Source organism: Lampetra planeri, chromosome 11 (assembly GCF_965212315.1).
Source record: "Lampetra planeri chromosome 11, kcLamPlan1.2.h2, whole genome shotgun sequence".
In the NCBI taxonomy this organism is placed as follows: domain Eukaryota; kingdom Metazoa; phylum Chordata; class Hyperoartia; order Petromyzontiformes; family Petromyzontidae; genus Lampetra; species Lampetra planeri.
In genome coordinates this window covers 10,549,018-10,564,210 of record NC_136117.1, presented here as the reverse complement: position 1 = coordinate 10,564,210, position 15,193 = coordinate 10,549,018, and the positions used below count along the sequence as shown (strand labels likewise).

Sequence of the window (15,193 nt, the reverse complement as noted above, 5' to 3'; positions counted from 1 at the left end):
TTCAAAATGCCTTAGCTCGATCACTGCTGGATCACTGCTCAATCACATAGTTACGCAGATTCATTATGTCCTCTTCTTGGTTCTTTCGGTAAAATCATCACGTAGAAGGGACATAATAAAATAATAAAAATAAAACATAATCAAATAATTCTCACGACGTTTCGGCCACAACGCAAGCGCCGTCCTCAGGTGAAGAACAGCTGTCTTTCCGACAGACCTGTACTTCACCTGAGGACGGCTGCTTGCGTTGTGGCCGAAACGTCGTGAGAATTATTTTATTATGTTTTATTTTTATTATTTTATTATTTCCCTTCTACGTGACTTTACCGAAAGAACCAAGAAGATGAATCCCTGCAGTCACGAAAGCTTTAAATCATTATGTCCTGTTGCGGCGCCGCTGCCTCTGCCTCTGCCTCACCCAGCCACGTAAGCCCCCGGGGCTCGAAAGGGAGAGAGGGGTTCAGAATCTACGTTGCCGTAATGCACGCCAGCCATCAGCCGGAGCCGTTCGCACCCTGTGTCAGAGGTCGCAACCGGGTACCCGATATCCGTACCCTACCCGATACCCGGCTACCCGTACCCGGCCGGGTACGGGTAGCCGGGTAGCCGTTTGCGACCCTGGTGCGGCCGGGTACGGGTAGGCTATGAGTCACTGGTGAGTAACTGTTTGTCACTCATTTCCCAACGTCTTGTCTCTTCTCACAATTCAAGTTCCTAGAATCAACCCACCCGCGCCTGCAACATGGCTTCATCCCAGAGGTCGCAATCAGGTACCCGATACCCGTACCCTACCCGTACCCGGCCGGGTAAGGGTAGGGTACGGGTACGGCCGGGTACGGGTACCCGTTTGCGACCCTGGTGCGGTCGGGTACGGGTACGGGTAAGGAATCAAAACCCGTTTGCGACCTCTGCCCCGTGTGCAACACTGCGGTCCCAATTAGGCCGCGTGTCTATTTTTGCGCTCGTTCTTCTTGCGCGTGGCTGATGTGGACGCAGAGCAACAACGGCAATTTCACATGCAGGCGGTCAAGCCAGACAACCGCGTCAGGAGCAGCGTAGTGCGTCGCTGCGATGTCTCCGCCGTATTTGTGGATCGGTCATTGCGTCGTTACATGCTGTACGGTCTGTTCTGGATGACCACAGTCGCACGCCGGAGAGTTTAACATTTTCCACTTGTGCATCAGGTATCCGCATCTGCCACGGTTTTGTGCAGTGGATGCGGTTTAGGGCGGACCGCACTGAACGTGTCCCACGGTTTTTTCATGGAGCGTGCTTGGCAATGACATTAAGCAACCCAGCAGCAAGTCCCTAAAGGTTGTTGGGCCACAATGTATTATTTGTACGTGGAGAGATGGGTGGAAACATATTTATTTAATTTGTTACCAACAAAGCACCACTGAAAGTGCATACGTGATATTTTTTCAATACAGTACGGCTTTTATTTGTGAACACAGCCCCATCGTGAAGGTGGAGTGCACCTGCCAATAACACCTGGCAAGCCAGCAGCAGCAGCAGCAGTAGTTTAACAGGTCTGACTGCAGACGAGGCCCTGAAGGTTAAGAGAGGTTCAGAATTTTCCTTGAAAAAGAAAGCAGTTGAAAAACATTGGTGCGGAAGAGCCGTAGGCTGATGGGTAAACAAAATATTTTACAAGGAAAAGCGGACATCCTGTCTCTTCAAAATATATTTGACAATAACTTCCCATCTGTTCGTGATATATACTGTATACACGTTAAACCTTCGACGAGATGCCCGACCAGTAGGGTGGGAGGAGATGAAAATTGTGCGATAAAAAATGGTGCCGTTATCTTCTTCAAAAATGTAAATAGATATTTGTTGTCGTCCTGTTGCGTATAAATAATTTAGAAAATCAAACTCACGCATGCGCATGCACGGGTACGGATGCAGAGACACACAAACGTACATCGATTTTCCTCGGCAATGCCGAATGAACTGCGGCTGATGCTTAACCTGACAATTCCTCATCAGCTACTGCTGCAACAAAACAACAAATACCTTACAGTGATCTCATTAGCCAAAACGTCAGCTTCAATTCCGCAGTGTTTGTTTTCTGGATGATCGTATTAAAATCCCGGTTTAAAAAAAAAAAACCAGTGGAAAAAAAAAATCATCACTCCTTTTCCCCAAGACGTCACAAACACTGCAACATGATTTCCTCCATAGGCCAAGAGATTCTCGTTATAATGCTTGATGTAGACAGGATTTAATGAGAATTGATCTCGAAAGGAGTTTGTGCCACTTGAGTGCATTTGACGTCATTCTACGTCAGTCTTAAGTCGTTAAAAAAATATATGTCTCCTGAAATAATATGAATTAATTCGTAAAACAATCCTCTATGCACTCAAACTGTCCGAAAACGTCGCGTTCTTCAGCTCACCGTAATGCATTCATCCACAGTGATAGCTATTGGGGAACTGCAGTTCTCTTAAAAGCGTAACGCACTCGACCTGGGCGCATGTTTAACTCTTAAAACAAGTGTGAACATCAGGTTTTTCGAAAGCACAAGGGCTCTATGCTGTGCTTGACAGGACTGCTGGCTTTCCCCCACATGTGAAGCGCAGCTTAAACATTCGGTCGCGTAAATATTACAATCAGAATACGTTTACAGCGCATTGTCAATCAACTGCTGGATGAATGCCCCCCCCCACACAGCATGTCAGTCGGACGTTTGGCCATACTTCACCATGCTGGTCAGTGTGCGTTGGTGGAGTTGAGGTGGTGGGAGGGGGGGGGGGGGTTCAGGGTCTAGGACTCTTTCAAATATAATTCGCCACTAACGTTAGCCACGATTGAAAATCAAACTCAGGTCAACGGGTTCGTAGCGCAGCGTGCTAACCACGGCGTCGCTGCTCCACCAAATCATTCAGTGTACGCACAGTCATGTAACATGTAGGATTAATACTGGACGTGAATGAGGCAGCTTGCATTGTATGCTACCTTGTGGTAATCTCGCTTTGTATTAAAAGCAGCACGAAGCATGCACGTTGAACTTCTGTCGCACCGTACGTAGCCAACGGTGCTAATCGGAGGTGCGGTGGAAGGACAACAAACTAAACACGAGAGCATGTTCTATAGAGAAATGAGATTCCAATCAAAGGTTCAAGAGCGACTCTGAAATCGTTCGAACCTTCCAAACGGCGCGCCCTCTCTGAGCGAGGAAAATTGCCGCGGCATTTCTGATGAGTTCGGTTTGTGCCGCGATTGCCTCTTCCAGCTCGTTCGGTTTGTGGAATAAACGGAAGGGGAAATAACAACGACGTATAATGCCGTCTCTCAGGTGCCTCCTGACGCTCGGTTGTACATGAAGTTCGAGCCCGGCGCTTGGCAGTCTGAGCTGGCGCCCGTCTTGCGTTTCGTTGAAATGTCGTTGCTGTTGTTGCAAGCGACTGCTTGGCACGACATCGACGCGTCGACGGCGGCGTCACCGATGGCAATTCTCCTAACCGTTCCCGCCGCGCCCGTCCGGCCGCGTACGTGAGCACGCGCGCCTTCCTAAAAGGTGGAAAATCGATGGGTATTTTTAGCCGGATGTGTTAGCGCGCGGCCCTTCCGTCGTGTCGCATATTTACTATCATTTCAACCAGGCCAGCAGAGACCAATGTGGCACCCGCCTGAGCTCAGCACAAAGAGAACGTGAACGTTATATTCTTAGGTTTTTTCGGTAAAGTCACGTAGGTAAAAAATTAAAATTAATAAAAGTAAAATAAAATAAAAATCACGACGTTTCGGAGGCAACACAAGCTTCCGTCTTCAGGTGGAACCGTCACAGCCCGACAGCTGTATCAAGTAAATGAGAGATTACAGGAGATACCACTCCGTATATATAATGGTTGAGGGGGGGGGGAAGGGCCAGAAATGGCCCATTTTTTATTATTATGGTAAGGTGCGGCTTGAGACTGAATAGACTGCATAACAAAAGACTCATCCTTTGTTATGGAGAGGTTCGGTCTGTGACTACGCCTGGCCTACATAACAAAAGTGTGAAAAAAGAAAGCTAAACCTGGTAGAAAGCTAAACCTGGTAAAACAAAACTGGCTGTCCATCAGTAACCTGCAATAGTTTTCTGTCAAATAAGATGGTCGAAATAAGTGTAGTTAAATCTTTTTGTTGCATGGTTAATCACATCTTTCCAATGATTAAAGGTGCGGCTTGAGACTATGAATAGACTGCATAACAAACGTTGCTTGCGATACCCCAGTTTTTTTGCAAACTAATTTCTTAGCTGCATCAACGATTTTTTTTTCGTACTGACTTTTGTGTTTAAGTTTGTTGTCATTTTGCCCACATCTCCGATTAGCGCGGTTGGCTATGTACGGTGTGAAAAAAGTTCGCACCGTACGTAGCCAACAATTGCAAACCGAGGGCATGAGAAACATTTTAGATTTGTGTTTCCTTCTTTGCATTTCACTTTTTATATTGAGAAGAGATGGTCTGGAAGAGTCCTCTTTTCATCATTCTCTTTGCTCGTGAACTCTTTTGTTGTTTTCATTTATTTTTACAATATTATTCAATTGTTGCCCTGTCACGAGATGAAGAATCCGTTTGGATATTTCTTCACAGCACGTTAGATAACATACCGCAGTGAAAAAGGTGTCACAGGACCACTTCTGACATTTCTTTCAAGTGACCTCTAATCCACACTGAAGATCACTGCACTGTCCCGTGTGCCTAGCTGTAGAAATGTTCAACACAGCGCTCCGATTGATTTTTTTATATTTTGGAAGCTGAAAGTTAGCCACATTACGTGAAAACTACATTAAATACGGTTGTTTTTGTGCAAAGCTGAGACCGTGGGATGCTAAACTTGAATATCCATTTTAAATAAACCAGTGACTGAAACCCACATTTGAACCTGGGGGATCTCAGTGGTGCTGGCTCATTGTTCTGATCCTTGAGCCACTTTCTCACTTATTGTTTGTTTTACTGTAATTTACTGTAATGTAAAAGCAAGTTTGTGTCTATACATGTGGAGGACGATTTTTTTCAGGTCAGCATACAGCAGCCAATGTCAGTGGGTGGTATCTGTGGTGTACGTTTCCCTCCAGAGCCAATGCACTCTAAAATGAATGTGCCTGCTCGAAAGGTGACTGGGCAGTTCCGGTATCAGAGCACTGCACATTCACCGCTGAGAGTCTGGGTTCGAGTCCAGGTTTGAGCTGTCTGTGATTTGACTGGATTCTCAATGGGGAGCAAGTTGTTGATCTCAACCAAAGCCGCCAGTGACAAGACAAAAAACAAACCCATCACAATGAGTTTGGGTTTTTTTATCACTTAATTTGGCTGAATTCCATCTCTGAGAATTAAATATATTTGCTTGTCTGTCGTGCGATGAACAGTCTCTATAGAGGGACGTGTGGGGAGGTGCAATGTGCCTCAGTAGTGTGGATTCAAAAGGTCACTTGAAGGGCTCTCAGAAGTCATTTTATGATTTCCTTTTCTGTGGGTCATTCTGTAACACACAGGGATTCATTGCTCTGTGACAGTTCCAAATGGATCCTTCATCTCGTGACGTAAAGTCAATAGCACAATGGGAAAAGTGGAATGTGACAGACAAAATAAAATAAATAGACTACCCACACGCTCAGCACCACTCTAGTGCTATGTGACCATGCACACATGGATATTGTGTCAATGTTCCACCAATTTATTCACGCATTTATATGAAAATCATCATCTCTGACACTTCTATTTTTAAATTGACTCGCAACATCCCATTCAAAAGGACATCCAATCCCATTATGGGAGTTTAATGTCATTAATTTGCAATGTAGTGGGACTTTGGCTTCAGGTCTTTTTTTGAAATGGGATTCTAATGAGGACACCAAGATAAATAATTGCAACCCACCCCTCCCTCCCCCAGCCTCATTGTTTATTAACACAGGGCCTTTAATATTCACATGGTGGTCACTGGGGAGACACGATTTCACTGTAAATGTCTCAATCATAAGATGACGTTTCTGAGAACACGGTGCCTCCTATTACCTCGTTATGATAGGGCATCTAAAGTCCAGTGGTGAACGTGTTCTTTACTGAGAGTCACACGCTCTTCACCTTACATTTCCTCAGTGGTTTCACATCCTTATGCTGACCAGGCTCAAACATTGCTTAGTAGCAGAGGACACAGGGGTGCTCTGTAGGTACGTATGTATATTGAACACAAGCACGTGTGGTTAATACAGACCGAGATCCCTGCAAAAGGTTTATATTTGGTGTTTGAATATCTTAACGCCTGTTTTATTGCCAGAAAGTCTAAAACATATTCTTACTTTTCACACTCGCTATTTGGCCGCAACAAAGACTTGGACTGTAAGCAAACAATTCGCTTGTCGATAACACTTATGGCACGTACACATGTACGTACGTATGTGTGTTGAATTTCTTTCGCACCGTACGTAGCCAACCGTGCTAATCGGAGGTGCGGGGAACTGACATCTCTGAAGCCTATGGTCACCTTGCTGTGTTATTTCATGGTTTAATGATCTAAGCATAACACCACGCAGCTTATCCGTAGACTGCAGTGGACATTTTATTTTTATCTGTCTGTCAGCCTGTCCTTCAGTCACAGCACTTTTTGAGTAATTTCCATCGATCTTACCGGAAGGGATCAGTGACCTTTTCTATTGACAATGAGCTATGTCCAACCTATAACCTTTGGCCTAAAGCAATACAAATAAAAACATAATGACTGACATTTTTCTCCCCGGGCTCATTTAATGAGATATTAAGCCTCGCGAAGTTTCAGATTACTCATGTAATAATGCAGTTTTATTAACTAATGTACGTTTATTAAACAACGATGTTGCCCTGTCCACTGGACGGTCTGGCATCAGCTGGTGTTTAAAAGTAAAGCGCGCAAAAATAAAACGACTTCCCTAACAATCAGGGCTACCACCTCTTCCTGGTTTCTCTCCTTGAGCTAGCGGTCCTGGGACATCTGTACGGTCTTGCCGGCACGTTAAAAGTCCCGTTTTTCCTCTCAGTATGCGTAATAATGCAACCTCTCGAGGCAATGCATGCACACGTGGTTGTACCCTCTTTTGGTATTGCGAGACGTTTTTATTTCCGATGGGACCTTTGCTTTGCCAGTATCAGAGTATGATGAGTAAGAAGAGGTTTTTTTAACCCTTCCTGCCAATAAAACAGTTGTTAAGATGTTCAAATATATATCTATTTGGTATCTATCTGCATTGAAGCACACGTACTTGTTGCAAAACATTAATTATCAGAGGATGTTTGTTTGCATGTTTTGCCACAAGTATGTATGGTTAATGCAGACTTGATTCCTTGCAAAGAATATCTATTTGGCGTTTGGACATCTTAACACCTGTTTTATTGCCAGAAAGGGTAACACCTATTCTTATGATAATAGTTTTTTTACCCTTCTATCTGGCAACAAAACTGACACCTTTTTTTACAAGGAGTCCAATCAACTTCAAGGACAGTGCATATATTATCTGAGTTATGTTTTTTGTTTACATTATGGCTGCAGGTATTGTGGTCTATGCAAACATGACTCCTTGTAAAAAAGGTGTCAGTTTTGTTGCCAGATAGAAGGGTAAAAAAACAATTATCATATTTTTTACTGGCAAATGAGGTTCCAATGGTGTAAACCTATTCTTATCTTTTATATTCTTCTTCTACCCATGACATGTTCCTACATTGTGCACCTCAGCGGTGGCAACCCGACTGGACGACAACAACATCAACATCAACAACATCTCACTGTGCTCAGGAGGATGCGGCACACTCCGGGGCGAGCGGCCAGGGTCGTGGCGTAGCTATCGAGTGTGCAGGCGGTGCAACTGCACCGTGGCCCAAGGGCTGAAGGGGAGCAAGTGCTGCAACTACGCAGAGCAGGGAAAATCAGACGTGGGGGGGGGGGGGCCCGTTGATAAACATGGAATGTCCTGGATTGATGTTGTTGTTGTTGTACCTCAAAGGTGGCAACTGGACTCACTACTTCACCTGTGGCGTGCACTATCTGCCTCTGTTTGGATTCGCACGGACTCAGATGTGCTGCACTGCCCCTGTGGATTTTAACCCCCAGGATGCAGGAGGGGGGGGGGGAGCACCACGCTCTTGACCGCAGATCGGCAATCCCACCGAGCGCTTGGCAGAAAAGGGCAGCTTTATTAATAAAATATTGAGCGCACAGCTGCGGAGAAATTGCTTATTGACAGGTGTTTGCTCGCTCCTACGATTCCATTGATGACGAAATGGAATATGAATGTGTGAACCCTTGACGGACACCCACGGTACCAAGTCACCGTGCCGGTGTCAAGCATTAAAAAATTCACCGGACTGCTGTGCCAAAGATGAACACGTGGATTGGAGCTCGTACGGAGGAGGTTCAAACTGTTAGGAAGAGCGAGTGGGGTTGTGCTCGGGATATGTCGCGGCTAGGAGGGATCGTGGACCGATGGTGAATTATGGTCGCGGAGTGGTAGCCAAGGAACGGAACGCCTCTTGCGAGGACGTCCGCCGCGATGAAGTCAGCTCACGTGTCGGTGCTCGGTGGACTAAGTGCGTCGCAAGATCCTGAGACGTTTTGGAGGCTTGGAGAGGCCTTCATCCGGCAGTAGGTTCATCATGGCTACTGCTATTGATGACGCACAAAAGGAAACCAGCGTCCGTTATGCAAGGTGCGGATGATAATTGGCATGTGCTGGAATTCTGGTGATAAATTCGGCAAAATTAGTTAATTCAGCAAACGAACCGTATCTCATTTGGCTCATTCGAAATAACAGCACTTTATGAACAATAGTAAATGCCTCATTTGATATAAAACATAGTTTAGAATTAATAATTAACGTTTTTTTAAATATACACCATGCGACAAAACGTTACTAAAATTAATATGTATTTCAGTTTTGAGATGCAAACCCGTCTGCTTTTCTGACACAAGAGGCCACAGGAAACGCTGCTGGGAATTTACGTGGAGGTCTGTAAATGTGGATGTCTAACTGCCATTACCATGGCCCCACGACTTGAATTATGTGGCACCGTAGTCCCAAAAGTATTCAAAAACCGTTGATAATTGGGGAATTCCGATGGGGCCAGTAATCCCAAATCGCAGCTGCATTGGGAATACCGCAAAGAATCTCGCTTCCTTAGATGTTACCGTGATGGGAGTGCACAAATTTGGAAAGCCGTTGTGTTCTCAGAAACATTCGGAAGCATTCGTTCATTACCCAGAGAAGCCCCACTCATGTATAAAGCCAATTCCTTTAAGTATTGGTTTCCTTTGGATTTTTCCAGAATTATTTTCTATTCTCATCTGGCACATGGCAGCAATATGTTTAGGAGCTAAGTGCCAATGTCGAGGTCTGTTATCCACGACGAGAGAGCTTTAGACGATTTCATGTCTTCCTCTCAAGGAATTCATCATGTGGTCCATAGTTTGGCTCGCATTTTTTGTCAGAATAAAATCAATGAGTAAAAAAATAATCGCACTTGCTCTGTGTGTGAATAGATACTTGGTCTCGTGCCATTACAACCAATAGCGCAATTGGGACAGAATTTGGGGAAAAGGTTAGAGCATCAACAACAATTATTAAGGAGAGCACTCAAAGGCCGTACAGATGAGTAGGGCAGCATCCTGCTGTACGGCCTCCTACTGGTAACCCCACGTGTGTACTCTGTGCTTTCACGGATTAAACTGTGCTTTCAAGAATACTAAGTAACAAACAATTTTTTTTATTTTACCAGATAAAGCCCACTGAGCTATACAGCTCTTTTTCAGAAGCGACCTGGCCACAAATGAAAGCTCAACGAAGTGGCTTATCAGCAGATGAAGATTTATAGCAGTCAAATACTCTCAACGCGTGTTTCTAAATGTGGAGGGAAAAACCCGAGGACCCGGAGAAAAATCCACATGACCACGGGGAAAACAAGCAAATTCCAAATATACAGCAGGCGTCAGGGTTGGGATCAAACCCACGACCTCCTGTATACCAGGCGAAGTAGTTAACACATCGCCACCGTAGCACACCAAAGTAAAACAACCCATCCCCATACATCCTACTTTAACGGTAAACCTTGCAGTCGGTTTCCTAGGAACAAAAAACCGTTGCAAAAAAAATAAAAAAATTTACGGAAAATATCTTGAGGTTAAAACTTCCACATTTGGATTGTTTTCAAATCCTGTTGCAATTTCAGTGCCCTCGCATTCTTTTGGGGATTTAAGGTCAGAAAGAAAGGGGGGCTCGCGTCCTTGAATCATTTTCCACAGTGATGCTCAGCGGCGTGGCGAGGCACACGTCTCGATAGATCAGGGTTGAAGAACGTTTGGAAACCGTTTTCATAAATCTGGGTAAAATACAAGGTCATATTCCATGGCCCACTTAGCATTCATTTTTCACTTTTCTCTGCCACGTGATTGATGGCTGGCTTTAGTTTTTTTTTAAGCTGTAGTCAGCGTTTTTTCCTTTATATTTCTACCCCAGCCGCCTCATGATTAGTACAGCTGCCACGGAATAGTCATCCGTGTGACTGCACCATATTTTTTCCGAGAGTGAGCAGCATTAGTGTTTTCTTCCAAAGACTTCAAATCAAACAAGGGCGGCATGAATATTTTACGAACCGTTACGTAAAATTTGCGCTCCGTGCGTTACATTTTTTTACGCCTGTTCTACTTTCACGCAGTATCCGTGTGTAAAAGGCACTCGTTATGGAAACAAAAAGACGTCATGCTCTGATACGTGCATTGTCTTTGTACTGTTCGCATTTTGGTGTTCTCTGGTCTGACACTGGTGAGAAGGCTGTCTCTGGTGTAGGCCAATCAGTTTCAAAGACAACGCAAATATTATCAGAGCATGTTTGTTTGCATGTTCACCACAAGTATGTGTGGATAATACAGACCTGATTCCCCGCAAAAGGTTTCTATTTTGGTGTTTGAACATCTTAACGCCTGTTTTATTGCCAGAAAGTGTAAAACATATTATTATTTTTCACACTCGTTATTTGGCCGCAACAAAGACTTGGACTGTAAGTAAACCATTCGCTTGTCAATGACACTTATGACAGGTACACGTATGTGTGTTGAATTTCTTTCGCACCGTACGTAGCCAACCGTGCGAATCGGAGGTGCGGGTGAAGGACAACAAACTAAACACAAAGAGCAGTTCTAAAGAAACGAGTTTGTTCATCTAGATGATGATTTAAAAGTGCATAGCTCCAGTGGGCTTCCTGATATCGGAAGGAAAAGCGTTCCAGACGGCCGCAGAAGCGCGCCTGAACGCGCGCACAGCATGCAGTGACCGCCGTCTTTGTAAACAGACGCAGCAGGTAAATGAGTGACGGGCGAACGCGTGCGACAGACTGTGTCAGTAGCCACGAAATGGATGCTGACTTTTGGAGAGGCAAAGTTGTAAACTCGAATGCGCACAAATTCAGAAGGGGTGGGGTGGGTGGGGGGGTGCAAATGTGCAGACAGACCCATTATACGAGGTGGCAGGCGGTATAAAATGTGGGCAGGCAGGGAGGCGGACAGGTCCATAAACCGCCAGACACAATTCTCTTCTCAGCTTGACATTAACTTATCATTCTCCAGCAGCGAACGGTGCCGAATCTGGAAGCTGGCAGCCCGAAAGCCCGCCAGCGTCCGTGCTTGTGGATGCGGTGATTGAACTCACCGACAGCGAGTTTGGAAGCACGTGTCCTCTTTCTCTTTTTTCTTATTTAACGATTGAGGCGTTTTGACCACGGCGAGGACATCGCAGAACTCGTGGTCAGCAGTCGGTGATCTACCCACAGCTGGATGCAGGCCTGTCCGCGCCGAAGTTAACGGCACCGTCTTGTTGAAGGCTCAACGGGGGATCCTTTTCGCTTTCGCATACCACACACATGTCGGTGATGTGCACGTCTTCTTCGAACGCTGGGGAGCCGGACAAGCCCCTCTCTGCACCAGCGTGGACGGCACCCTCGTGTTCACCTTCTGAAGCGCTCGCTCGTCACCGTGGCGTGCGCGATGACCACCACCACCACCACGTGACTTTTCTTTCGTGTTGTGCGCGGTGCATTTAGCGCAACAGCGCATGGATTTATAGGGTCAGTTTTCATTTGTTGGTGACTTTGTGTATTTCATATCGGAATCGCCTCCAGTGCTGTTGCTGCTGGCGGCAATAAAAGTGGTTTAAAAGTCAGATACTACACGTGGCTGTCGCCCCGTGAGCCGGGTGCCACTGCGACCGCTCGCGGTGCGGTCACTCGTTTGGCCCCCAAACGAGTTACTTGTAAACGCCACCGCTGGGGAGACGAGGATGGCCGGGCGTGGTTGCCGGCCACACCGCCATCCCACAGCGGCCTTAACGGGTGCTCGCTAACAGCACTCGAACCCGCTCCCACTTGTGGATGTTATTTTATTTTTCGGTCCTGTTTGGGCGAATACTCCCCCCCCCATCCTCTCTCTCTCTCTCCCACCTTCTCCTTCCTCTCCCCTGACATGACCAAGTCCCCGATCGTTGCCCCAGCGTGAGTGGGGCAGTGAGCCCAATCCCCGTTCCCTCCCTGACCCCCGTGTGCACATGGCCTCTGACTTGTCGTCCCCTTACCCCCCCCCCCCCATCGCTCACTCGTACTGTGTAATGGGCTCTTGTTCAATAAATAAATAACAACAACAACAATTAATAACAGCACTTGCCCCACCGGTCCATTAAAGGCCATAACGGGGGGGGGGGGGGGAAATCTTTGTAATTTTTTTGTTTTGTGTTTTTTTTTGCCTTGGCGCGTCACACAGAACCGCATGCACGAGAGCCTGCACCTCTTCAACAGCATCTGCAACCACCGCTACTTCAACGCCACCTCCATCGTGCTCTTCCTCAACAAGAAGGATCTGTTCGAGGTGAAGGTGAAGAAGGCTCACCTCAGCATCTGCTTCCCCGACTACGACGGTAGGGTTCGACCGGCACACACCGCAGAATCTGCTTCCCCGACTACGACGGTAGGGTTCGACCGGCACACACCTCAGCATCTGCTTCCCCGACTACGACGGTAGGGTTCGACCGGCACACACCTCAGCATCTGCTTCCCCGACTACGACGGTAGGGTTCGACCGGCACACACCGCAGAATCTGCTTCCCCGACTACGACGGTAGGGTTCGACCGGCACACACCGCAGAATCTGCTTCCCCGACTACGACGGTAGAGTTCGACCGGCACACACCGCAGCATCTGCTTCCCCGACTACGACGGTAGGGTTCGACTGCTATGTGCGTGGAAAGATCGTTTCTTTTCACTTGAGGCCACTATATTCACTGGAATAATCAACATTAATAATAATCTTGATTTGAAGCTTTCGTGACAGCAGGAATCCATACTCTTTGGTTCTTTCGGTAAAGTCACATAGGTAGAAAAATAATAGATCACGACGTTTCGATCGCAACACACAAAACATGAATCCAAGAAAAGACAGCAAAATATTGCAGAAAGAAACACCGTACACCAACGCTGTGTGCAAAAATCCCAGTGGGATGCAAGTCAAACAACCAACAACAACCACAAGACAACTTAGATTAAGGCCATCAGTCTAACTCTGTACTACAACAAACAAACATGGCTAAACCAGGTCCAGAACCCGGCGCGCTAACCACTGCATCACGTCTCAAACTTCTCCGGCAGTCTTGTTTATACTCTACATCAAGACAGTTAGTTGAAATGTGAGACTGAGGAATGTTACTTTCCAGGTGTGCACTGCATTACGAGATGATTGATTTTTTTGGCCACATTTCTGTTCGCTTTCACACAAAACAGGGCCCAACACTTACGACGATGCGGGTAATTTCATCAAGATGCAGTTCCTCGACCTGAACATGCGCAAGGAATCCAAGGAGATCTACTCACACATGACGTGCGCCACCGACACCAAGAACGTCAAGTTCGTGTTCGACGCCGTCACCGACATCATCATCAAGGAAAACCTCAAGGACTGCGGCCTCTTCTAGAGCAAGCTGCGGCAAGCCGCCCTCAAGGGAGGCTGCGCCCACGTGCAGTGTGAACGCCGTGTGAGCGTGTGGATTAATCGTCGTCGTTGTGGTCATGGTCGTGGTCATCTGCCCCTTCCGTCAGCTCGTTCCCGGCGATAAGGGCCGAACGAAATCCCCCCTCCCCCTACCGCCCTCCCATCCCATGGTCCCATGGTTCTCCTTCTGTAGCTAACGTTTGCTGCTTCGTTCCGTTCTTCTCGAGCTTTCGCCGCAGGTTATATCGACCTTGATTTGTGTCGTCTTCCCCTTCTCCCGTTGTCTTCCATTTTTCTGAGCGCCGGAGTGGGTTTAACCGTCACAGGGCTCGTACGCTCGGCATCGCTTTGAGTGGCACAATTAAAATGCCCCGCTAATATTTGAGCGCATCGGCCTGCCAGATGATCCGGCTAACCCAAGGTATTTATTTTTCTAACGGCAGCGCTACAGTACTGTCTATAGCACACGTGCATGTCGATCTACTGCTGGATGAGGGCATCCCCAGCGCTGTGCGGGTCGTGGAGATTATTTGACTGTACTTCACCACGCCGGCCAGAGTTTAATGGTGAAGGCGTGGGGTTAATAGGCGTGTGAGTATAGAACAATCTATTTTGCCGCACTATCGTGTACGCTGTATTATCTTATACGGCACCATGGGGTATTCAACTTTTGGGGTGCCGCACCGCTCAAAAAGTAATGTCTTTTGTAATTTGTAAGACAACGTTGGCTTAGTGTTGTCAGTAATGCAGGAATAACAGTGTGTAGATATTGCACATTGTGACGTGTCATAGTTATACGACTTGTTGGTATGAAACAAAAGAAGAAATATATTGCAAAACTAGACTTCCAGTTAACTTTTTGTTCGTATGAGTTGCTGTTTATTCGGTAAAAAAAAGTGTTTGGGGAAACTGATGGGAGGGATTCAAATGTATACGAAGTCGCTGAATAAATGACTTTAGGGCAGTGAATATGTCTCGAGTCAAAATAGACACGGCATGACTTCTGTCCAGATACAATCCGGACACCTGCTTTAACACCAGCACGTACATCACAATGCACGTTCGCCAGCAGCAACTGTCAAACATAAACAATTCCATTTCGGGGAGAAAAAAAAAACAAGAATTACTCAGATTATTCGAATCGGTGTTGATTCGAATCGGACGAGTGAATTACCCCCCTACTCCTTTAATTGAAACCTGGTAATTATATTCCAT

At 46.4% G+C, this 15,193-nt stretch overlaps 1 protein-coding gene across 1 annotated transcript in view; it reads left to right on the top strand.

The window, feature by feature from the left end:
- Positions 1-14,947, top strand: part of GNAT3 (G protein subunit alpha transducin 3) — a 37,419-nt gene extending 22,472 nt beyond the window's left edge. The window contains exons 7-8 of the mRNA XM_078598811.1: positions 12,758-12,911; positions 13,771-14,947. Of these exons, the coding sequence (XP_078454937.1) occupies positions 12,758-12,911; positions 13,771-13,961 (345 nt within the window). The 3' untranslated portion in view covers positions 13,962-14,947. The remainder of the gene's footprint in view (positions 1-12,757; positions 12,912-13,770) is intronic.
- The last annotated feature ends 246 nt before the right edge of the window (positions 14,948-15,193 follow it).